General features: G+C 41.6%; 2 protein-coding genes across 2 annotated transcripts; both read left to right on the top strand.

Annotated features, from left to right (window-relative positions):
• The first annotated feature begins 3,823 nt into the window (after positions 1 to 3,823).
• Positions 3,824 to 5,764, top strand: LOC134062696 (putative uncharacterized protein DDB_G0271982). The gene is made up of 4 exons (XM_062518805.1): positions 3,824 to 4,315; positions 4,499 to 4,565; positions 5,451 to 5,666; positions 5,754 to 5,764. The coding sequence occupies exons 1-4, from the start codon at positions 4,244 to 4,246 to the stop codon at positions 5,762 to 5,764; spliced, it is 366 nt and encodes a 121-aa protein (XP_062374789.1). The 5' UTR covers positions 3,824 to 4,243.
• Positions 5,765 to 7,312: 1,548 nt separating this feature from the next.
• Positions 7,313 to 16,366, top strand: LOC134062697 (trichohyalin-like). Its single transcript, XM_062518806.1, has 6 exons — positions 7,313 to 7,804; positions 7,988 to 8,054; positions 8,940 to 9,253; positions 9,543 to 9,785; positions 9,901 to 14,695; positions 15,439 to 16,366. The coding sequence occupies exons 1-6, from the start codon at positions 7,733 to 7,735 to the stop codon at positions 15,756 to 15,758; spliced, it is 5,811 nt and encodes a 1,936-aa protein (XP_062374790.1). The 5' UTR covers positions 7,313 to 7,732; the 3' UTR covers positions 15,759 to 16,366.
• Positions 16,367 to 24,544: the final 8,178 nt, after the last annotated feature.

Below are 24,544 nucleotides of genomic sequence, written 5' to 3' on the forward strand. Positions count from 1 at the left end.
TTTCAATTTCGATTTCCTTGTCCGCCAGAGAAGGAAACCAGACTGGTAAAGATTGTTTGAGAAAACCCACCGGATCATCATTTTCCGTGCCTTCAGGAAGACCTATTAGGCGGAGATTATTGCGTCTGCTACGGTCTTGCAGCTCAACTACTTGTTGCTCGAGGGTGTCCAGACGCTGGTCATGATCATGTAGAATTTTCTTATGTTCCTTTTGTTCGCCAAACAGTGAGTTAATTTTGGAGCACACCCTCTTCATGTGAGAAGATAACTTGCTCCTCATTGCTGACATTTCAGACTTCAGAACACCCTCCAGTCTTGCCATAAGGTCCGCCATGCTAGTGCTAGCTGAATTAGCCCGACTGTCCAGTTGCTTTGGTTTTCTCTTTTGTGATGAGGAGGAAGGTGTCAAAGTCAACTATTTGTGCACCGTCGACCTTTAAAAGAGTGCGAAATAAAACCAAAACAGTCGATTTCAAGAAGTATATGTCGAAAAGAGGACTACATGTCAGGAGCTCTCTCAGAGCGTGTGCAACTTCATGGACGGGTCACATGATCTCCAGATAATAATAATTTTGATGATATGTGATCACTTAGAATCTCCTGGATACATACTGTACATCACATAGTAATACAAATTCACCATCACCATATCAACAATGTGGATAGCATAGGCCTATTAAACAATACAGACTATTTTACACACCAGAGTATAGGCTATAGACATAAAGATGTCAACACTGATTAGGACACATAGTTCTGGTATTCATGCAGAGAAATGACCAAAGAATAATAATACAGAATAATTTAATAATTTAAATTTCACTTAGAGTGCCAAAACATTGCAGTGTGAGTGAGTGTTAAACATTGAAAGAGAGCCCATGAGTAACAGGGGCGAGGAAAAACTCCCTAGATTTGGAGATACAGAAACCTCGGACAGATCCACGACTCAAGGGCCCAACCCATCTGCCTGGGGTCAGTTACAGTACAGTTGGTCATTTGTGGTATCAGAGAGTTCAAATAGTCCAGTGTAGGGAATAAATTGTCCATAGGGATCAGTAATTTTCGGAAAGTAACGGGTCGCTAGGATGCTTGGGCCAGGGATCCAGGCAGGGGGACTACATCAGGTGATGGTAGGGCAGTCATAGGGATAGGACTTCAGGTGTGATGAGGGCCAGGCACAAAGACGGCTGATGACTGGTAGTGGTTTACCTCACAGGTGAGGTATAGGGGGAAGACGAAGAGAAATAAAGTGGGTTAGTATTACTATAACTCATGATGGTATTAATAAGCATAACAATGGTGATATAAAATTCTATACTATAGCCTCCTGACTACCAGAGGTTCGTTTTGTCCTCTCTACTGGACATCTGTAAACTTGAATATCTCCCAGACCATGCATGCTACTGAGCTAACTATCGTTCTCTACAGAGGACATTCAGGACTTTTAATTGATACCAAATTTATGGGGGTGGGGTTTTGGGAACTTCCTCTTTTTTTCTTGTAATGTCCTGGGTCAAATTGACCCAATTTTCAAGGAAGAAAAGGAGGAAGTTCCCAAAACCCCACCCCCATAAATTTGGTATCATGTAAAAGCCCTGGATGTCCCCTTTAGCTCAGTAGTATGTATGGCGTGGGAAATATTCCAGTTTAGAAAGGTCCTCTAGAGAGGACACAAATGAACTGCTGGTAGTCAGGAGGATGGAGAGAAAAGGCAGAGAGGGAGAGTTGAGAGGGAGTAGAGTTGAATGACAGGACAGAGAGGAGGGAAGAGGGAGAGTTAACTACTCTTAACTACTCGTAACTGCTTGCTGGATCCAGATGGTAATACCGATCACTCCCAACATGTATGACCTTGGGTCATTTCAGACCTTCCCTGAAAACTTTGTTGAAATCCATCCATAGCTTTTTGAGTGATCTTGCGAACAAACAGACAGACAGACAAACAAACAAAAAAAAAACAGATGAAAACATGACCTCCTTGGTGGAGGTAATATTAACTTAACTTAGTTATAAGTGTGCTGAATCTCCTGCAAAGTTCAGCCTAAGCAGCACAACATGTTATTTGAATGTTTGATTCATTGGTGCTGTCCCTCCCACACAACACTCATTTCCAGAGGTTGAGTTACTGTAGCCTATCTCTCAGCTAGGACTCTCAAATTCCATAATGGAATTTCAGTGTAGGCTATTGAGTGTGTTCATGTGTTGCACACTTGAATCAACAAGTGTGTTGAAGGTTGTTAATTGTGGCTCTATCACACGGTCAGCCTATCACTGAAAACAGAAGTTGCGTGATCACTGTTTTGTTTAGGCTACTTTCATTTTTGTCATATGCTATCACGCCAGTGAAGGCGTCAATAATTAAATAAAATGGCAGGGGTTGGCCAGGATTAGCTGACAGATCTGTAGCCTAATGCTTGCTTGTAGTTCTTTGAAGCTATACTTTTGTCCGAGCTCAACTACTGCCTGCCGTTTTCGAGCGTCCAGAATCCAGATCGCTGTCTTGCATTTGTTGCCACTGAGAACGTCAGTCGTAGGCTACCGAACGTGGTGGTGCACACAGCTGGGTATGGAGCGGGAGGGAGACGCGGCCGGGGTCGGGAGAGGGAGGGAGGACGAGAGCTCAGAGCTGCGTGAAGTGCAGTGACGACTCAGACAATGGGGGGGAAAGTCGCCAGACACGAAAAAGTCGCCAGATTTGTTGTCAGTCGCTAAGTTGGCAACACTGTGACAGGGAACCCGTATTATGTGGCTACTGTATGTACGATGATGCCATACAGTTAAAGCACGTTTGCACGGCTGTAGCCTAGGCCTACTTGCTACTTGTAAAACAATGTATTAGGTAGAAATGATGCCACATGTGTCAATGCTATTGGTGTCACTTCGAACTGCCGTTGGAAATGAAACGTCTGTGCTCAGAAAGAATGTTCTGTGCTGTGAAAACCTTATGTTTGTGTCAACTACGTAATAGAACTATGACGTCACAATATGGACAACGATCATAGGGAGGGAAAGTAATCTCATCGCCACCTGGTGGTTGCGTTCCTAGAGGCTAGCGGGAGTGGATGGGATTTTCTTTTAGAAAAAAATATATCTCGGCCCACGATCGGAAGTTAGTTAAATGCCTTCAATATGCTATCCATGTAGGTCAGCTCTATTGCTTCTAGTGGTCATACTTTATTTTTTAGGATCAGTTTAATTGTTTTGAGTTTGTTTGTAACATGGTGATAACGAACTACAGTAGCTAGCTACAGTAGCATTTGACGTCACAGTTTGGGCGCTCCATCTCCAACTGATCAAAACGGCAATTTGCTTAACTTGCTTATCATATTTTTGTAATAACAGAGAGCGATGTAAACCGCGTGGTAATTACCTTTATGTTGGGATAACTTGTGTTGTGTTCCTACTCACACAAGAGCTGGCAGTAAGTGTGATTGTCTACTAACTAACCAACTAGCTAACAGGCTAATAAACAAACCATGCTAGGTGAGTAACGTCGTCGAAGGGTGTCACGTCACTTGAAGTTGTAGTCCATTTATGAAATGAAACGAGCAATTACGGTTTTTTTAAATAAGGCGAAATAGAGTCTGATATTTTCACAGTTAGTAGATTATTACAGTATGCCGACTGAAAAATATTTTTGGTGGATAAGATCGCTGGTATAGCTGCGTGGTATTTTTTTGAAAAGTCGGTCTATGGGACTTAACATTGGAGCTGCTCTTCGATAGGAACGCAACCACTTGGGGCGCTGGTTTTCACTTTCCCTCCCTATAGGCATGTTGCCATGGTGTTGGAATCCTAACATATTAACACAACATAATGGAAACATAAGTGTCATTTGTATCAGAAACACACTTGAATGTGCATAATACTTTTGTTGAGCAAAAGAAGTTCAGACTTTCTACCGTTACATTTAGGTAAGTTCCTTTTGGAAATGTATTATTATGGAAATTGTAGGCCTTTCTGTCATGTAAATAGGCCAAGACACATAATGGTGATACCTGTTGGACAGACGGTTAATTTTAATGACCCCAAAGAATGTGGACAGACAGATGAATTTAATTGATCACTATTAATGATACTGAATTATGTGTCAATAGACATATATGTTCTAGTGTGAAAATGGTAAAGACATGGCACTGCCCGTCTTCAATCAAAATTTCACATTCAACTGTAGGAGGACCAGAGAGTTGACCGACCAACTGTGGGGGTTCCCCACACACACCGTTGATCTGAGACCAGATACATGGTCAAGGAAATAATGGAAACAGCTAGCCCTGGTGCTAACAATGCTGCTAGGCAGGCATCAAAGCCTAAGGTATAGTAAATTAATAAGACTTCAATATATTTTGAATGTGAGTTAATAGTGTCCGTGTAGATACTATAACTTTAAAATAGTACTGTAAATGGGATGCTGTAGGGGAGATAATAAAAGGTTTATTTTTTAAAAGTGCTAAATAGGTTGGTGCTGTATTATATCTGATGTGTTTACCAATACCAGAATTCGAAGCCCAAGGTCTCTCAGCGACACCTGGATGAGACTGTGCCCAGACATTTTCCAGTGACAGGTACATACACTGAAAAAAAGAAATTGCTGGATTTACTTGATTTGATCATGTACATTGGTTGCACATGAATGAAATGTATAGAATTTCTCTTTCGGTTTACAAAATGTATTACTGTTGTTATAACCCAATTTGATCAAGTAAGGCTTACATTAAATATTCATGTTATTTCAATGTTAATGTTTTTTCATGTTATTCTTGTGTTATACAGGTGAAAGTAGACAGCCAGATTAGAATTGCAACATCATTGTTAAAGTTGTCAAACTTAATTCAAACTTAAAGTTGAAGTCTTAAATTGAAACATTCTGAATATGTTGTGCCACATATTCAGAAACATTTGTTGAGATTGAAAACATATACCATACACTGTAACCGATGCTTTGCAAAAAATATCATACATACAGTTCATCTAAGAATAACCCTCTTTAGGAAAAAACATGTGAAAACATTTGCCAACACTGTTAGCTGTGTGGTTATCTCAGTTCTTGCAAAGGCTTATGAGAACACAATTTATGAAATGGTGACATCAAGGCATTGCATGAGTTAATTTGCCTTACTGGTTCAGTAAGTGCTTCATGTTGATCTGACATAATTCTGTCGGATAAATTCATTGCTGTGCCAAAATATGTCAGTTGACATTGTCTGAAAGGAAAGATATGAGTTTGTTTAATTTAATGTTTTGTGGTTTAGTAAATGTGACAAACCTCCTTTTCCTTTTCCCCCCAGTATATACGCTTACCTTTCTTGACTCAGTTAGAAAAAGTGAATTGCTCAATTGGAATGTCTATTTGAACACAATAAGGATGTGGTTCATTCAAGACTAGACTGTTTCATGTAATTGTACTATAATGTGGTTTGCCGTGAGCCCTGACTTTTCCTTTTTTACAGTGTACACACAAGTGGGTGGAAGGAAGATGGAGCTGGAAAAGAACAGGTTGAAGCAGGAGGAAAGACAGCATGATGCAGAAAGAGAGAGAGAGCTGGAGAGGAAGAGAGAGAGGAAGAGACTTCAGCAGGCAAGGCAAGAGCAGCAGGTGGATGAGGAGAGAAGAACACAGAGGCACTCTCAGCTAGGACTCTCAAATTCCATAATGGAATTTCAGTGTAGGCTATTGAGTGTGTTCATGTGTTGCACACTTGAATCAACAAGTGTGTTGAAGGTTGTTAATTGTGGCTCTATCACACGGTCAGCCTATCACTGAAAACAGAAGTTGCGTGATCACTGTTTTGTTTAGGCTACTTTCATTTTTGTCATATGCTATCACGCCAGTGAAGGCGTCAATAATTAAATAAAATGGCAGGGGTTGGCCAGGATTAGCTGACAGATCTGTAGCCTAATGCTTGCTTGTAGTTCTTTGAAGCTATACTTTTGTCCGAGCTCAACTACTGCCTGCCGTTTTCGAGCGTCCAGAATCCAGATCGCTGTCTTGCATTTGTTGCCACTGAGAACGTCAGTCGTAGGCTACCGAACGTGGTGGTGCACACAGCTGGGTATGGAGCGGGAGGGAGACGCGGCCGGGGTCGGGAGAGGGAGGGAGGACGAGAGCTCAGAGCTGCGTGAAGTGCAGTGACGACTCAGACAATGGGGGGGAAAGTCGCCAGACACGAAAAAGTCGCCAGATTTGTTGTCAGTCGCTAAGTTGGCAACACTGTGACAGGGAACCCGTATTATGTGGCTACTGTATGTACGATGATGCCATACAGTTAAAGCACGTTTGCACGGCTGTAGCCTAGGCCTACTTGCTACTTGTAAAACAATGTATTAGGTAGAAATGATGCCACATGTGTCAATGCTATTGGTGTCACTTCGAACTGCCGTTGGAAATGAAACGTCTGTGCTCAGAAAGAATGTTCTGTGCTGTGAAAACCTTATGTTTGTGTCAACTACGTAATAGAACTATGACGTCACAATATGGACAACGATCATAGGGAGGGAAAGTAATCTCATCGCCACCTGGTGGTTGCGTTCCTAGAGGCTAGCGGGAGTGGATGGGATTTTCTTTTAGAAAAAAATATATCTCGGCCCACGATCGGAAGTTAGTTAAATGCCTTCAATATGCTATCCATGTAGGTCAGCTCTATTGCTTCTAGTGGTCATACTTTATTTTTTAGGATCAGTTTAATTGTTTTGAGTTTGTTTGTAACATGGTGATAACGAACTACAGTAGCTAGCTACAGTAGCATTTGACGTCACAGTTTGGGCGCTCCATCTCCAACTGATCAAAACGGCAATTTGCTTAACTTGCTTATCATATTTTTGTAATAACAGAGAGCGATGTAAACCGCGTGGTAATTACCTTTATGTTGGGATAACTTGTGTTGTGTTCCTACTCACACAAGAGCTGGCAGTAAGTGTGATTGTCTACTAACTAACCAACTAGCTAACAGGCTAATAAACAAACCATGCTAGGTGAGTAACGTCGTCGAAGGGTGTCACGTCACTTGAAGTTGTAGTCCATTTATGAAATGAAACGAGCAATTACGGTTTTTTTAAATAAGGCGAAATAGAGTCTGATATTTTCACAGTTAGTAGATTATTACAGTATGCCGACTGAAAAATATTTTTGGTGGATAAGATCGCTGGTATAGCTGCGTGGTATTTTTTTGAAAAGTCGGTCTATGGGACTTAACATTGGAGCTGCTCTTCGATAGGAACGCAACCACTTGGGGCGCTGGTTTTCACTTTCCCTCCCTATAGGCATGTTGCCATGGTGTTGGAATCCTAACATATTAACACAACATAATGGAAACATAAGTGTCATTTGTATCAGAAACACACTTGAATGTGCATAATACTTTTGTTGAGCAAAAGAAGTTCAGACTTTCTACCGTTACATTTAGGTAAGTTCCTTTTGGAAATGTATTATTATGGAAATTGTAGGCCTTTCTGTCATGTAAATAGGCCAAGACACATAATGGTGATACCTGTTGGACAGACGGTTAATTTTAATGACCCCAAAGAATGTGGACAGACAGATGAATTTAATTGATCACTATTAATGATACTGAATTATGTGTCAATAGACATATATGTTCTAGTGTGAAAATGGTAAAGACATGGCACTGCCCGTCTTCAATCAAAATTTCACATTCAACTGTAGGAGGACCAGAGAGTTGACCGACCAACTGTGGGGGTTCCCCACACACACCGTTGATCTGAGACCAGATACATGGTCAAGGAAATAATGGAAACAGCTAGCCCTGGTGCTAACAATGCTGCTAGGCAGGCATCAAAGCCTAAGGTATAGTAAATTAATAAGACTTCAATATATTTTGAATGTGAGTTAATAGTGTCCGTGTAGATACTATAACTTTAAAATAGTACTGTAAATGGGATGCTGTAGGGGAGATAATAAAAGGTTTATTTTTTAAAAGTGCTAAATAGGTTGGTGCTGTATTATATCTGATGTGTTTACCAATACCAGAATTCGAAGCCCAAGGTCTCTCAGCGACACCTGGATGAGACTGTGCCCAGACATTTTCCAGTGACAGGTACATACACTGAAAAAAAGAAATTGCTGGATTTACTTGATTTGATCATGTACATTGGTTGCACATGAATGAAATGTATAGAATTTCTCTTTCGGTTTACAAAATGTATTACTGTTGTTATAACCCAATTTGATCAAGTAAGGCTTACATTAAATATTCATGTTATTTCAATGTTAATGTTTTTTCATGTTATTCTTGTGTTATACAGGTGAAAGTAGACAGCCAGATTAGAATTGCAACATCATTGTTAAAGTTGTCAAACTTAATTCAAACTTAAAGTTGAAGTCTTAAATTGAAACATTCTGAATATGTTGTGCCACATATTCAGAAACATTTGTTGAGATTGAAAACATATACCATACACTGTAACCGATGCTTTGCAAAAAATATCATACATACAGTTCATCTAAGAATAACCCTCTTTAGGAAAAAACATGTGAAAACATTTGCCAACACTGTTAGCTGTGTGGTTATCTCAGTTCTTGCAAAGGCTTATGAGAACACAATTTATGAAATGGTGACATCAAGGCATTGCATGAGTTAATTTGCCTTACTGGTTCAGTAAGTGCTTCATGTTGATCTGACATAATTCTGTCGGATAAATTCATTGCTGTGCCAAAATATGTCAGTTGACATTGTCTGAAAGGAAAGATATGAGTTTGTTTAATTTAATGTTTTGTGGTTTAGTAAATGTGACAAACCTCCTTTTCCTTTTCCCCCCAGTATATACGCTTACCTTTCTTGACTCAGTTAGAAAAAGTGAATTGCTCAATTGGAATGTCTATTTGAACACAATAAGGATGTGGTTCATTCAAGACTAGACTGTTTCATGTAATTGTACTATAATGTGGTTTGCCGTGAGCCCTGACTTTTCCTTTTTTACAGTGTACACACAAGTGGGTGGAAGGAAGATGGAGCTGGAAAAGAACAGGTTGAAGCAGGAGGAAAGACAGCATGATGCAGAAAGAGAGAGAGAGCTGGAGAGGAAGAGAGAGAGGAAGAGACTTCAGCAGGCAAGGCAAGAGCAGCAGGTGGATGAGGAGAGAAGAACACAGAGGCAGGTGAACGTCAGGGCCAAACAGAAGGCAGAGAAACAGAGAGAGGTGGCCATACAGGAGCAGGAGTTGTCCCATGACATCAACCAACTGAAGGAATTCATCCGAAAGGTGTCAGAAACAGACAAGGAACTGCATGAGATGGTAGGACACTTTACACGCTGCTTGAACAACATGCTTTGGAACCGAAACCACTTTAAATACGCTGTGGATCATTTTGTTTTTCTGCTTCATAATTCACTTTTATATTAAATATTTGTCAGTACCAAATTATTAATTTATTTACTGCACCCTTGCACTTTTGCTCATTTAATTGTATATTGCATTTGTAATTACTTGTATATTTCAGCTGTTATTGTCAGCTTTCATGGTTATTGGCAGCCATGTTTCCCTGTGTGCAGGTAAATAAAACGCTTTCCCATCATTTTAACAGGCTCGCAAAGAATTGGATAGACTGCGGAAACTGGAACAGGAATACCAAAGGAGAAGGAGAGCCCTTGAGAAAAAGCAACAAATGGCAGCATTACAAATGGCAGAGAGGCAACAGAGAGAGAGGAGGAGTGAGGAAGAGCGAAAGCGAGCTCTATCAAGAGACATTGAGAGACTGGTCGGCTCTGATCGGACAGGGCTGTGGGGCATTGGTCAGTCTTGTGGATGTGGAGGTGATGGAGAGAAGGTAAGTGCCTCTACATCAAGAATTTATTTGTACAGCTTTGCAACATTCATGTACTCTGTGCTTTGTCCAATTAAAATGGCCCCTCTAAGCCATCCAAAATATTTTCCAATTGCAGAGGGACATGGAGAGGTTAAGAGAGATTGAGCGAGCTCAGGAGCAAAAGTTACTGATGCAAAGACTGAAACAGGCTGAGCAAAGACTTCTTGCATTAGAGAGAGGAAGGGAGGCACGTGCAACTGAGCTTAGGTCAAGAAATCAAGATACCAATAAACCAGACATGGAGATGAACCAGCTCATAAACCCGGAGAGAGAAAAGGAGAAGCTACAATGTAAAATGACACTCAAACAAATGGAGAGAGAGAAGACACAGAAACAGAGGGAGCAACGGAAGGCATCAGAAAGGTGCATGGAGTTGGACAGAGACAAAGAGATACAAAGAGAAACAGAACAGTTACAAAAACTGGATCAGGAAACAGGACGACAGGTACAAATATTAAGATTGAGAGAGCTGGAGAGAGAAAGAGAGAAGCTGCAAAAGATGGAAAGACTGAAAAAAATGGAGAGAGAAAAGGAAAGGCAGGTACAGATAGACTACCTGAAAGCCCCAGGAAGAGACAAAGAGATGAAGTTGGAGACGAGGGGGAAAACAATTCATACAGGAACAGAGAGACAGACAGAACTAGAAAGTCAAAAGGCAAGACAACAAGTTGATAAACTAGAAGGGTTAAAGAGGCAGGAAGACCTGCAGAAACAACGGGAAAAGAAACAGAAAACAATGGAAAGAGAAAAGGCAAGACAACAAGACCATGAGAAATTGGAAGGAGTCAAAAGACAGGACGAACTGAAAAAACAATGGGAAGAGAAACAGAAAGCAATGGAAAAAGAAATGGAGGAAAAGCGCATAGAAATGGAAAGGCAACTTCTTCAAAAACAGAAAGAAATGGAACAAGGTTTGAATGAGAGACAGCAAAGGATTGAGGAAGAGAGACAGCAGAGAGAGAAAGAGATGAAGAGAGAGAAAAAGGGAGAAATGGAACTGAGGGAGAAACAAGTTCAAGAGTTGAACAAAAGGGCCATGGCAAATGAAAATCAGAACAAAGATTTTGATAGAAAAGCTAAAGACCAAGGGAGAGCAGAACATCAAAGAATGATGCAAATGGAGGTGGAGAAGCAAAGAGAGAGAGAAAGACTTTTGGAGGATCAACAAAAGGAGGTAGACGAGAAAAAACATAAGCTGCAATTACAAGAAGCTTCAGCAGCTGCAGAAAAGGAGAAGCTCAAAGAAATGGAGAAAACAATGACATTGAAAAATAAAGATGTGCTGAAACAGATGGAGGAAAGCTGGGGACAAAAAGTCCAACAGAAGGAGGAGGAATGGGAAGCAAAATACAGAGAGATAGAACAACAGAGAGAACAGGCAGAAAAGGATACCATCAAAGAGAAAGAGAGATTAGAAGAGCTGAGGAGGGAAGAACAGCAAAGACAGCTCCAAATTGAAAAAGAAAAAGAGATCGAAAAATGTATGGATATCCAAAGAAAGGAGGAGGCGAGACAGAGAGATACGGAGAAGAGAGAGTTGGACAAAAAGAGACAAGAAAAAGAGGAGAGTCTGAGGCAAAGCCAGAGTGAAGTGAACGAGAACCAAAAGGAATTGGAGTTACAGAAAGTTGTTGAAGCACAGATAGAGAAGAGGGTCAAGGACATTGAAAAACAGATACAGGATAAAAACAATGCTGACTTAAAGCAAACAGAGGAGACAAGGGCAAAAGTAGCCCTGCAAAAGGAGGATGAGTGGGAAAATAAATGCAGAGAGATTGAGAAACAAAGAGAGGAGGCAGAAGAAGAGGCAAAGACGAAGGAAGAACGAGTGAAACAGCTTCAGCAGGAGAAAAAGCAAAGTCAGATTCAAATAGAAGAGGACAGACAAAAAAAGACAGAAAGACTCCTCGAGATGCAAAAAATGGAGATGGAACAGAGCCTGAGAGAGATGGAACAGAAAACACTGGAAATGGAGAAAATAGAAGAAAAAAGACGTCAGTATATTGAGGAGAGAGAAAGTGAGATGGAGAAGGAAAAGTTGGAGATGGAGAGAAAAGCAGCGAAAAGACTTCGGTATATTGAGGAAAAGGAGAGAGAGATGGAACAGAAAAGAATGGACCATGAAGATGAGAAAGGACAAAGAGACATAGAGCAAAAACAAGAACTACAAAAGGAATTACAAAGGGAAAAAGATGTAGAGAAACTGAAGGAAATTCAGAAAAGCTTGAAAGAACAAAGCGAGTCTGAGGTGGAGAAGCAAAGAGAGAGAGAAAGACTTTTGGAGGATCAACAAAAGGAGGTAGACGAGAAAAAACATAAGCTGCAATTACAAGAAGCTTCAGCAGCTGCAGAAAAGGAGACGCTCAAAGAAATGGAGAAAACAATGATATTGAAAAATAAAGATGTGCTAAAACAGATGGAGGAAAGCTGGAGACAAAAAGCCCAACAGAAGGAGGAGGAATGGGAAGCAAAATACAGAGAGATAGAAAAACAGAGAGAACAGGCAGAAAAGGATGCCATCAAAGAGAAAGAGAGATTAGAAGAGCTAAGGAGGGAAGATCAGCAAAAACAGCTTCAAATTGAAAAAGGAAAAGAAAAAGAGATAGAAAGACTGATGGATATCCAAAGAATGGAGAAGGAGGCGAGACAGAGAGATATGGAGAAGAGAGAGTTGGACAAAAAGAGACAAGAAAAAGAGGAGAGTCTGAGGCAAAGCCAGAGTGAAGTGAACGAGAACCAAAAGGAATTGGAGTTACAGAAAGTTGTAGAAGCACAGATAGAGAAGAGGGTCAAGGACATTGAAAAACAGATACAGGATAAAAACAATGCTGACTTAAAGCAAACAGAGGAGACAAGGGCAAAAGTAGCCCTACAAAAGGAGGATGAGTGGAAAAATAAATGCAGAGAGATTGAGAAACAAAGAGAGGAGGCAGAAGAAGAGGCAAAGACGAAGGAAGAACGAGTGAAACAGCTTCAGCAGGAGAAAAAGCAAAGTCAGATTCAAATAGAAGAGGACAGACAAAAAGAGACAGAAAGACTCCGAGAGATGCAAAAAATGGAGATGGAACAGAGCCTGAGAGAGATGGAACAGAAAACACTAGAAATTGAGAAAATAGAAGAAAAAAGCCGTCAGTATATTGAGGAGAGAGAAAGAGAGATGGAAAAGGAAAAGTTGGAGATGGAGAGAAAAGCAGCGAAAAGACTTCGGTATATTGAGGAGCAAGAGAGAGAGATGGAACAGAAAAGAATGGATGATGACAATGAAGATGAGAGAAGACGAAGAGAGATGGAACAAAAACAAGAACTTCAAAAAGAGTTACAAAGGGGAGAAGATGCAGAGAAACTGAAGGAAACTGAGAAAAGTGTGAAAGAACAAAGTGAGTCTGAGCTTAAAGTACAGAATGAGAGAGAACAAAGAGATTCAGAAAGACTACTAGAGATCCAGAGGAGCGAAATCGAAAATAGGCAAGTAGAGATGGACAACAGAAAATTGGAAATGAAAAAGGAAGAAGTGGACGCTGGACAAATGGAAGCAGAGGCAGAAAAGAAGGAAATAAACAGACAAATGGAAATGAGACTAAAAGAGACAGACAGAGATATGAAAAGAAAAGACACTGAAGCAAGAAAAAATAAACTAGACATTATCCTAGAACAACAGAGGGAGATAAAGAGTGAGCGTATGAGAAAGGCAGAAGAGAGACAAAGAAAGAGAGAGGAGCAACAAAAGCAGGATGAGGAAGCAAGATACTGGTATGAACACCCAGAGGAATGGCGTAAGCACCAAGAAAAACTGGCCATCCAGAAAGAAGAGGCATGGCAACAAGAGCTGGAGAAAAAGTGGGAAAAGGAGGCAAAGAGACGTGAAGAAATCAACAAAGACGAAAAGGCACATGAGGAAAAAATGAAAGCCCAGGCAGAGGGAACTCTGTTGGAGACAGAGGTTGAGGTAGAGCACCAAGAAACTAGGGCACAGACACTCAACCCTGAACTGCCCCGCAAATCAAAATGGCAAATACTCGTGGAGAAAGAGCGGGAGAAACAGAGGGAGGCCAGGATGAATGCAGGAGAGAGAGCGAGAGAGGCACAAGAGGCATGGAAAGAGGAGCTTAAAAGGAGAGAGGAGAAGGAAAAGAAAGACGAAGAGGAGAAATACTGGTCTAGGCACCCAGAGGAATGGCGCAAGTACCAAGAAAAGTTGGCCATCCAGAAAGAGCAGGAACGACAACTAGAGCTGGAGAAAAAGTTTGAAGAAGAGGCCAGGAGGCTTGAAGAATTAAACAGAAGAGATAATGAAAATGAGGAGAAAATGAGGCCTGAGCTTCAGAGAGCAAAAGAGAAACGGAAGGAGGCTGAAATGCAGCGCCGACTAGAATTAGAAAAACAGGAGGAATTGGACAGACAAAGGGAGCTAGAAATGGAAAGAGAGAGAGAACAGGAAATTCAGAGACAGAGAGAAGAGGAAATGGAAAGAGAGAGAGAACAGGAAATTCAGAGACAGAGGGAAGAGGAAATGGAAAGAGAGAGAGAACAGGAAATTCAGAGACAGGGGGAAGAGGAAATGGAGAGAAAGAGACATGAGGAAGAAATGCAGAGACAAAAACAAGAACTGGAGAGTAAGACCAAGGAAGAGCAACAGGAGGACAAGGGAACATTTTGCCAACAAACTGATGATGAGCATAGTGATGAGAGAGGTGATGAGAGCAGTGAGGAGAGCCAATCACAGGATGAGACAGATGTTCCGGTCCCAGATAAGAGTATAAGAAGGAGGGTCCTGGGATGGGTCAATAAAAAGGTGAAAGAGAGGAATGAGAGAAAAATTGAGAGGACCATCAAGAGAGAAGAGGAGGAAGGTGAAGAACCTTATTTTCAACGTAAGTACCACATAAATCTGTAAATATTCTGACTGAGATCCTTGTTTAGATACACATCTAAATTTACCTGGAAGCCAGCCCAAATGTAACCCTGCCCACAAAACTTGAGGTTGGGAAATTCACAAACTTGTTCCATCGAGAAGCAACTATGCCTGCTCGTTCAGCAAGTTCACTCTGATTAAATTGTTTGGCCGTTAGGTCTATCCAATTGAGTGCAAAGGCATTCTCCCCCCTATCAGTTGAAACACGCCCCATAATCACACCCCATAATCACACCCCAATCGTGCAGTATCAGACTCAAATTCTGAATTGAATTGAGTATGGCTACTAGTCTGGCTATCATCATACTAAGCTCAATCTTATAAGATTGAACATTAGTCTGGGAAGTCTGCGTTTTATTTTTACTGCACAAGAGGCGTGATCAATGGGCATAGTTCAAATGACTCCGTACGCTTGGATAGTCCTTCAACCAATCAGACCAACGATCTGGGTGCGCCTTGTGGACAAGCCAGTTGGTGATTGGACCCAGCAAGCAGGCAGTAAGCAGGAGAGATAGATGTGTAGGTTTCCAGCCTGAGCTGCAGGGCAAAATCAAAATCGCCGGTAGATCGGGCTGGGTTTACTCAGCCTACATGGCTACGTCAGGCTACATCTAAATTGTGTGCCTTCATATTTTCATCATCCTTTAATTTCTCTGCTAACCTTAATGCCTTAATGAGTCATCAAATCGTTTCTCTCTATAGCTTTCGCAGGATTCACGAGCCGGGCCAAAAGAGAGCAGGAGAAGCGCAAGAGCCTACTGGACACAGAGGCAAAAAGGCAAAATATGGAGTCATACTGGCTTGAGTGGGAAAAAGACAAGAAAGAGAAAAAGATGAAGAGGAAAGAGGACAGGAAATATGCCAAAAGCCAAGCCCAGTTGGCCCGCGTTCTCAAACTAAATGATAAAGCTGACAAGATCCTTGATGCATATAATGGCACAACAATATACTCCAGCCAGAACAAACTGTTGAAGAAAGAGATGATTGGCTGGTTTAAGGACAAAAAATCAAGCATTCGTTAGTTCTGGTAGACCGTGCAGTCAAGCTCACTGTCAGCTGCTGTCAGTTTCTTATTGGCTATTCCAAACCCAGCCCACATCAGCTAGGGGGAATAGAGTAGCCCCCTGAGGATGCAGACAGCATCTAGGAATAGAGTAGCCTCCTGAGGATGCTGCTGTTCAGGGAACAGCCATACCGCCAAATATGAAATAAAGTTGGTTCGAAAGATATTTCTGTCTTGTGTATTTTTGACTTAAGTGGTCCTGACAGAACTCACACCAATTTGATACTCTTTTGACATGTAGATCAACTTTAAAACCATCTAAATCCAAGGGGCACTTCGCACGGAAACGAAAACAGGTTAAAAAACGCAAAACATTTTTGCGGATGCCCTATATCGTTTACATGTGTTGTGGTGTTGATTCAGAAAAAGACATTAACACACACGAAGTATTAGAACAGAAAGCGATATTTACCTTGTTCCCGTTCATCCAGCCATTCTGTGAGTCTGGCGATACAACTTTTAGCTTCAGCCTAGCATAGATCATTGAATCGGATTAGACCATTAGCTTCTCGCCTGCTAGCTTCATGTTTAAAAGTGACTAAGATTTCTGGAAATTTTCCCATTTAAAACGTGGAACTACTCTCATCTGGCGTAATAATCAAGGCAACTTGCAAACTACTGGCACTATACTGCTTGTTGTCTATGGGGACTATTTTCAGATGCTGCGTACGATATCACTGCGCCTATGGTACGTTTGCAAGTTGCCTTGATTATTACGCCAGATGAGAGTGTAGTTCCATGTCAAATCAGCCAAGAAAAAAGCCAGGTGGCTGTGGCTGACTGCCTGTGAAGTGGGCTAACGTCACTAATGCGACTGATGTGTTGTAGTCGTTGGAATTAAGATATTTCACAATGTTGTAATTCACTAGTTACGAAATGAACTGCAAATGTCTTTACATAAAAATTTGTCTTTAAAATTGACAAACATCATATGTGTAATTCATGGCACAAGACGATCGGGACCAGAAAATAATTTATATTTCTCCATCAGACTCTCATTCATTTAGGCTAAGGCTACCTTTTGTTTAAGTGTTTCTAGCCACGATCTGATGTGAACACATTGTATTTTAACCAGGTTGGCCTATGCGTTGATTGGTTGATGTGAAATAACAAAACGTTCTGCCAGATATCAGCTGGAAATGTAGACTACCTTTCGTTTGTGTTTGTACGATGTGAGTCACTATCCTACGTGTGCTATGCGTTAATTGATGTAGCCTAGTTCAAGGATTTATGCTATTCTACCGATCATAGTCTGTTTTATGTAACAATATTGTGTAGCGCCGAGGCTATTTGCCCCCTTGTTGGACTGTTCCATCGTTTCCCCTGTGGCCTGTTTTCCCGGTCTGTGCGCGTGTTTATGTCTCTCTCCCCCGTCTCATAGAATGTGTTAAACAGTTTTGATGTGTTGTGATTGGTGGGAGGTGTCCGGGGCAATATTAGCTATTGTTAAGAGGAGGGATTAGAAAAGGGGGTTCTAGGACGTTTAATAATTATAATATCGGAATAAAATCCACGTTTGGAGAGCACAGCCTCCCGTCTCCTAACTTCACAAGAATCTATAATAATTTATCCATAAAAAATATCTATAGATTATCTATAATAAGCTGCCCTATTTTAAAGAAAACAGCCTACTATAGAGTTTATAAATGATTTCCTTTAATTTCATGCTTCCATATCATTATAACCTGATTTGAAATTGTGTTTATTCATGAATTAATTACAAAATATCCTTATGTTTCTCTAGGCTGATCGTCCTCCCATGTACTGCAGGGTGGATGCGACTGTGCCCATCCTGCGCACATGGCGCGATGAGGGGGCTGAGGTGTGGCAGGACTTAAGCCTGTCCAGACGTGCCATGAAGAGCCTGCAGAGACTCCTGGACAGGGGGCAAGATCATGGTTGGGGGAATGACCTAGAAGTCCTTATACACCTATTGGCTTGCTCACGGCCTGTCATAACGGGTGGTGTCAAGTGTCTTCAGTGTGCCCAAGGCTACGGTGCACAGAGTAATACACAGAGTGGCACAACAAATATGGATCAACTTAAACAGGGTGATATCCTTCCCACAGGCCAATGAGATGCAAGCAGTAGGTCAAGGGTTTGCGAATCTGGTAGGCCCCCCTACTTCTGGCAATGTCGTCGGGGCAATAGATGGCAGCCACATCCGGATAAAACCACCGCAAACACACAGATTGGATTACCTAAATTACAAAAACTTTTATCAATTAACATGCAGGCTATATGCGATTCGAAAGGAACATTTTTAGATATTTATGTTGGCTATCCGGGGTCTGTGCATGACACCCGGGTGATGAAAAACAGTCCCTTCTACGTAACTGCCAGGTATCCACCACCGGGTTACATACTCCTGGGTGACGGTGGATACCCCTGCCTCCAGACCCCGATTTGTTTGCTGACCCCTTACAAAGAACCCGTGATTGGGCGGGTGCGGCAGCGGTTCAATTATCACCAGTCCAGGGCGCGCAGTATTATAGAGCGGGCCTTTGGCATAATGAAAACGAGGTGGAGGTCAACCCTTTTCCGGGCCCTGGAGGTGAAGCCTACCTTCGTTCCCCAGGTCATTGCTTCCTGTGCGTTCTTACATAATGTGTGCTTACACAATGGGGACACACTGGATCCTGATGAGGACATCACCAGGGATGACCTTGACCCTCATCCCCCTCAAGAACAAATGGGACTCAATGAAAGACCGGGAAATGACAATCGAGACACACTGGCTGCTCAAGTCCCATGACAATTATATGTTCATTCAGAGTGTGTGTGTGTGTGTGTGTAGTTTATCTGTTACCTGTTGGTTTTTATGTGTCCTTACAAGTTCGTCCTGTTATATATATTGTTATTGAACCTGAACCTTTTAACCTGTTAAATAATTAAATATTCTTGTTTGAAAAAGTTTTGTAGGAGTGATAAATGCATGAAGCAGATAGTTTTAAAACATTTATTGTCAACAAATTTGACATAAAAAGATATGAACAACCTTAATAAATAACAATAGTAAATAATTAATAAAACATTGCAATAAATATAATAATAAATAACAGTATGACAATGAAAACTACAACTTGTCTACCAGCCTTTCAAAGAGGACCAAAAAATGGTCTATCTTGGCCTCACTCTCCTCATGTTGCCTCTGCTCCTGAAGGGCCTCCTCAGCCAGTTGGTCTGCAAGAGATCTGGACCTCTTTCTGGATGGTGCTGGCAGAACAGTAGGGCTGGTTGTGTCCAGGGTGGTGGGGTGTATTGGAGTGCTGGGTGCTGGGATGGAAGGCTCCACAATCTCCTAAGGAAACAATGCAAGTCATGTGTTAGTCATTTCATTACGTGTTTAGATCAATTAAATATTTAGCTGATGAAACGTGTGCATAGCAGTTAAAAACCTCACCATGAGGATAGCCGTGGGATCTTGGAGAGATGACACGATGACAGGCGGGTCGATTGATGGTCGGGCACCCAGAACTTCGTGCATCAGGTCGAAGTACTGCCAAGTCGCCACGGTCACCTCTCCACCATCAGTTCCCGACCCAGTTCTGGGATTCCTCAAATCCTGAAGAGCACACATGCACACACACCAAAACAATAAATAACAGGGTAACACTTTACTTGACGGGTTCATTCATAACACATTCGTCATGAAGTATTCATGACTGATTCATGAAACATGACTCAACATTCATACCAACACTTTCATGAATGTGGAAGACTAAACGATAAAAACTTAATAATAGTAATAATAAACTACTGACCATCTGTGGTGGACTTTTGAATGGTTGAACATTCCTGTTTTATATCTATATATACAGTCATTGGTGTAGACAATTATGCATTCTTCAGAGGTTACTATCATAAAATAAACAAACAGACAAACAAAAAGCTAAATTCTCCTGGACACTGGACTTCCCCGTTGACTAAGATGTGACATGATCAGGTTGGTTACATGCTGCCACTCAGACATGCCACCACTACGACATGCTGCCAATCCGACACATTTTAGTACCCCCATTCCGACAGTTTACAAATCCTATTTTTTTCCAAGTCAATTTAACGAACCCTATGAGACCGACGGACGCAAAGTGCGTCAAAAAACACACCCATTCTTCTCTGTTACATTGCTCCGCGATTATTAGTCACAACGAGATGAGACCTATATTGCATGAAAGAGCAGAACCGGGGCTTTCCAACGACACTAGACACGTGTCTGTACGATCAAGTATGAAAATAGAATAAAATCATGAATTTAAATAAAAGTATATCATGTCTATATTGCTCTGCGTTCACCCACGCAGCCACGGCTCTCGCTTGAATTACTCCGGGACCAGGCATTGCACAGACATGACACGCATATCAAATGAAAGAGGAGAAACAGAGCTTTCCATTGATACCAAACACATCGATCCTTTCGTGTTATAAAAACAGACGAAGTGACAAACAAATAAGAATGTCATATACAGTAGCTTCAGCTACCGCTACTTTCGTTTGCTTTACTCGTGAAACTGTGGTCAAAAAGATATGGCTTGCATGTCAGATAAAAGAGGAGAGCTAGAGCTATCCACAGATACCAAATACAACCTTCTAGGCCATAAAACAGACGAAGTGACAGCAAAATAATGACTTAATTTAGCTCCACTTAGTCCGCGAATAATGAGAACTTGCCATGTACAGAACTCCTTTCACCTCCCCGAGTCGCGCACGCAACAGACACATAACCATATCAAGAAGTCTTCACAATGATAATAGCCTATTAATGGCCTATTAATGACCTCATGTCGGAATGGCACGTTGTTTGAAAAAAAAGTTAAATACCGCCACTCTGACCATGAAAAAAAAAAAATGTCGGAGTGGTGGGACTTTTTCCATAAAGACACATGCCTCCACTACGACAATTGGACGTCCATGTCGGAGTGCTGGTATGTCGGAATGAACGGCGGATACCGATCAGGTTGGCTAAAACAAAAAAGACTGCAATACTGCGATTGTTGGACTTTTATTTTGACAAGTTTTTGACGTTTTGTTTTCCACATACATGAAAGGGTTGGTATGAATGTTGAGTCATGTTTCATGAAACAGTCATGAATGCTTCATGTGCAGTTCATGACAGCTGTTGAATGTGTTATGAACAAACCCGTCAAGTAAAGTGTTACCAATAACAGCAAACACAACAGTCTGGTTGATAAATTAATTTGTAATCAGATCCACTCTCGTATGACCGCATACCCTGGCTTTGAGCGCAAATACCTCGCTAAGCCACCAATCGAGCTTCGTAGGATACCTCACAGGCAATTGTTTATTTTTAAATGAACATTACATACCTTGTACTTCTTCTTTAGGTTCTCCCACTTCTTAGATGCCTGTTGACCGGTCACTTTCCCCTCCAGCCCCATTTCTTCCAGAAAGATCCTGCATCACAGTATGACACAGCACAGGCTGTGTAGGCTATTTAACTCAACACACAAATACATGTTGTAAAAAGATGCAAGAACAAAGAAAGACTCACTCCCACTGTTTCTTTGCCCCCATTTTTTACTTTAAAAAATCCCTTTCCTTCGCCACCCTGAACCGGATGAGCCGCCTCGTCTCCTCTGGTGTCCCTGAGGTAAAAACAAAAGGGAAAAGTAGAATAGCTGTAACGTCAACTTGACAGCGAGTCACGTAGCACAGCTAGGTATTAGTTCTACCGATGATATCAAAGCAGTGCGCCGGTGTAATCAACCAAGGAGTGGTAACAGTAAACAAATTCACAGTGCATGAATTTCACTTTAAATCTTAAAGGAATACGCCACCCAAAAATGAAATTAAGCTAGTCTCGGTCACCCCCAGAGTTAGAACAGTGAAAAAAACCCGGTTAAAATCCGTCCGGGCATTCTCCTGCTTTGGGAGCAGCGATGTTAGCTTTAGCTTAGAACAGTTGCTGTAGATGAAGGGTGTCAGTGAGCACGTCCTCCAAAAAAGTGACCGAGACGTCTACATTTTTTTCTAAATATATTTTGGGAGCCGTGTGTTCAAAACGAGTACAAATCATAATGCAAAATCGAACGAGACTATTACCTGGGCAGATCTTTACTTGGAACTATTTTCAGCCTCATCGCCGACGAAGCACCGCTAGCTAGGCGCAAAGTTCTCACGTAGCAGTCTTGTAAACTCCCAACTAGCTTCGACTGGAACTTCACAAGTGGTGCTACGTGGAGTAAGATAGAGTTAAAGGAGAATTCCGGTGTGATATTGACTAAAGTGTGTTGAAACATGATACCGAGTGTGAGCGTTTGTCTCAGAGCTGATCCCGACCTGCCCCCTGCACTTCGAAAGCTGACGCTAGCTCGCCAATTCTAAAACACTTACTTACATTTACTGCCTAAATAAACAGTCATGTAAGTAAACCACCAGTGCTTTTTCAAAGTTCTCAATGTCTCGTTTAAATGTCAGGGCCCTCAAAAGTCTACTAATAAAGTGTGGAGCTACTTTGAGCCTCATAAATTGTGTAAAACAGTGATTTATTTGGATGGATAAGCCGATGCCCGAGCCACTGCTATTGAAAAGCTGTTTAGCATTGGCGAGCTAGTGTCAGCTTTCGAAGTGCAGGGGGCAGGTCGGGATCAGCTCTGAGACAAACGCTCACACTCGGTTTCATGTTTCAACACACTTTAAGTCAATATCACACCGTAATTATCCTTTAAAGGAACCGTATGTAGGATTTTGGCCAAAACGAGTACTGCAATTACTTTCAAAATACTGTAGGGGAGCGCCGGATCGATTAGACATGGGGCAATTGATACACAGCGATTTCCTCGAAAAGCGGTAGTTTTTTTTTTTTGTATTTTGTGTGCCATGCAATTATAATATGATCAAACAGATGAATTTGTACTTAAACAGGCCTTAAAGTATGCAATGTCATAGTTTTGAAGTTTAGAGGCAAAACAGGTTTAAGTGTCAGTAGTCGCTGGAGGTTCGATTGGTACAGCTGTTTAAATGTACCTAACACTAACCCGGAAGTGGCCACATTACACGATCAATATCTGTATAAATCACCGAATTAATAACTGTTTTGCAATGAACAGCAACTGATTTGAGTTAAAGGGATAGTTCGGGTTTTAAAGGTATACTATGCAACGTTTTTCAGTTAATCAATTCGTTCCATACTGTTATATATGATTAAATAAGTCATTACCGGTCGAACAGTGTTTTTTTCGGCCGCCCTAGTGGGCTGTAGCGGTAGAACCACACTTGCAACTTCAGGAGACCTCGGGCACGCACCCATGCTCTACTCCAGGAAGTGTCATGAAAAGGCACGGCAGACAGACCGATTGAGGAGTTTTGTAAAATATACACGCTAAAGCTGTAGGGGAAGCTCTACCGAGAAATATGCATGCATAAAACGAGCGAAAACGAAAAGTGAAAGTGAAACAGGCGATGAAATCGCCAATCCTGCATAGTATACCTTTAAGACACGAAGTTATATGGGTTCCCTGTCAGCAACGTTGTGCATCAGCACTGACTTACCCCCCGACAGCGTCCCGTGAGCCGAGATCCAGCCGGTTTTTGATCGTTTTTGATGCTTAAGAAAGTAGTCCGGCAAGTTGCTGGGGTCACGAAAGTAAAGTGTTTTTCTTCTCAAAACCATATGCGTTCAAAAGAGTGATATATTTGCACCACAAAAACGTTGTCCAGGAAAAATTTAAACCTCGTTATCACTTAGCACTATTTTTCTCGATTCCTATCACTGCGCGCTACTGACAGCTGGACAACATTTTTGTGGTGCAAATATATCACTCTTTTGAACGCATATGGTTTTGAGAAGAAAAACACTTTACTTTCGTGACCCCAGCAACTTGCCGGACTACTTTCTTCAGCATCAAAAACGATCAAAAACCGGCTGGATCTCGGCTCACGGGACGCTGTCGTGGGGTAAGTCAGTGCTGATGCACAATGTTGCTGACAGGGAACCCATATAACTTCGTGTCTTAAAACCCGAACTATCCCTTTAACAACAACTTATTTGAATGAACAACATATATTTTGAATGAACAAAACATGTTTATGACATGAATCCACAGATATTCAGCGAAGTGAGTGTAGTGGGTGAGACCGGAAGAGTAACATGAAGGCCGGCGCACTGGCGCTAATTACTTGGTCAGGTGGTTTGAGTGGCGCTTTCCTTTAAATGTGTTCGGGACGTGGACAGGTACAGGGGCGCCTGCAGGAATTAATGCTATGGTATGCACACTAATGTACAATATTTGTCCGTTTCTCGGTTTTAGGTTCGTGCATTGGTCAGCAAAAAAAGTAGCCTACATAGGCTGACAACATCCACATGCAATAATACAATCAAAACGTCTAACAGTGATCTACTCATTTGGACAACGTTACACTAAGTTACTGCTTAGTTAGGGCCCGAGCACCGAGGTGCGGCCACTGAAAGTGGCTGCACCGTAGGTGCAAGGCCCTATTGTTTTTGCTCAGATTATTATTATTATTATTATTATACTTCTATTCCTCTTACTCTTAACTTTTTCGCCCTTTTTCACCAACTTGACATGCACTAAAACTCTTGTAATTTGGCATCTAGATGTGGAATTGTTAACTGTACTTAGAGACAAAGGTTTGGCCTAGGGTGTGGCTCAGGGACTGTATAGCGCCACCTAGCGCGCCGTCTACTGTGGTTGACGCATACATTCACGGAAATGAACCAAATTTGGTGGACATGTGTGTTGTATTATTCTGAACAAGTTTTAC

This window comes from Sardina pilchardus, chromosome 17, assembly GCF_963854185.1.
Source record: "Sardina pilchardus chromosome 17, fSarPil1.1, whole genome shotgun sequence".
Lineage (NCBI taxonomy): Eukaryota > Metazoa > Chordata > Actinopteri > Clupeiformes > Clupeidae > Sardina > Sardina pilchardus.

Coding starts and splice junctions, on each gene's coding strand:
- LOC134062696 (XM_062518805.1), top strand. CDS start 4,244: ATGGTCAAGGAAATAATGGAAACAGCTAGCCCTGGTGCTAACAATGCT. Junction 4,316..4,498: donor GGCAGGCATCAAAGCCTAAG/GTATAGTAAATT, acceptor TACCAATACCAG/AATTCGAAGCCCAAGGTCTC. Junction 4,566..5,450: donor CAGACATTTTCCAGTGACAG/GTACATACACTG, acceptor CCTTTTTTACAG/TGTACACACAAGTGGGTGGA.
- LOC134062697 (XM_062518806.1), top strand. CDS start 7,733: ATGGTCAAGGAAATAATGGAAACAGCTAGCCCTGGTGCTAACAATGCT. Junction 7,805..7,987: donor GGCAGGCATCAAAGCCTAAG/GTATAGTAAATT, acceptor TACCAATACCAG/AATTCGAAGCCCAAGGTCTC. Junction 14,696..15,438: donor TGAAGAACCTTATTTTCAAC/GTAAGTACCACA, acceptor TTCTCTCTATAG/CTTTCGCAGGATTCACGAGC.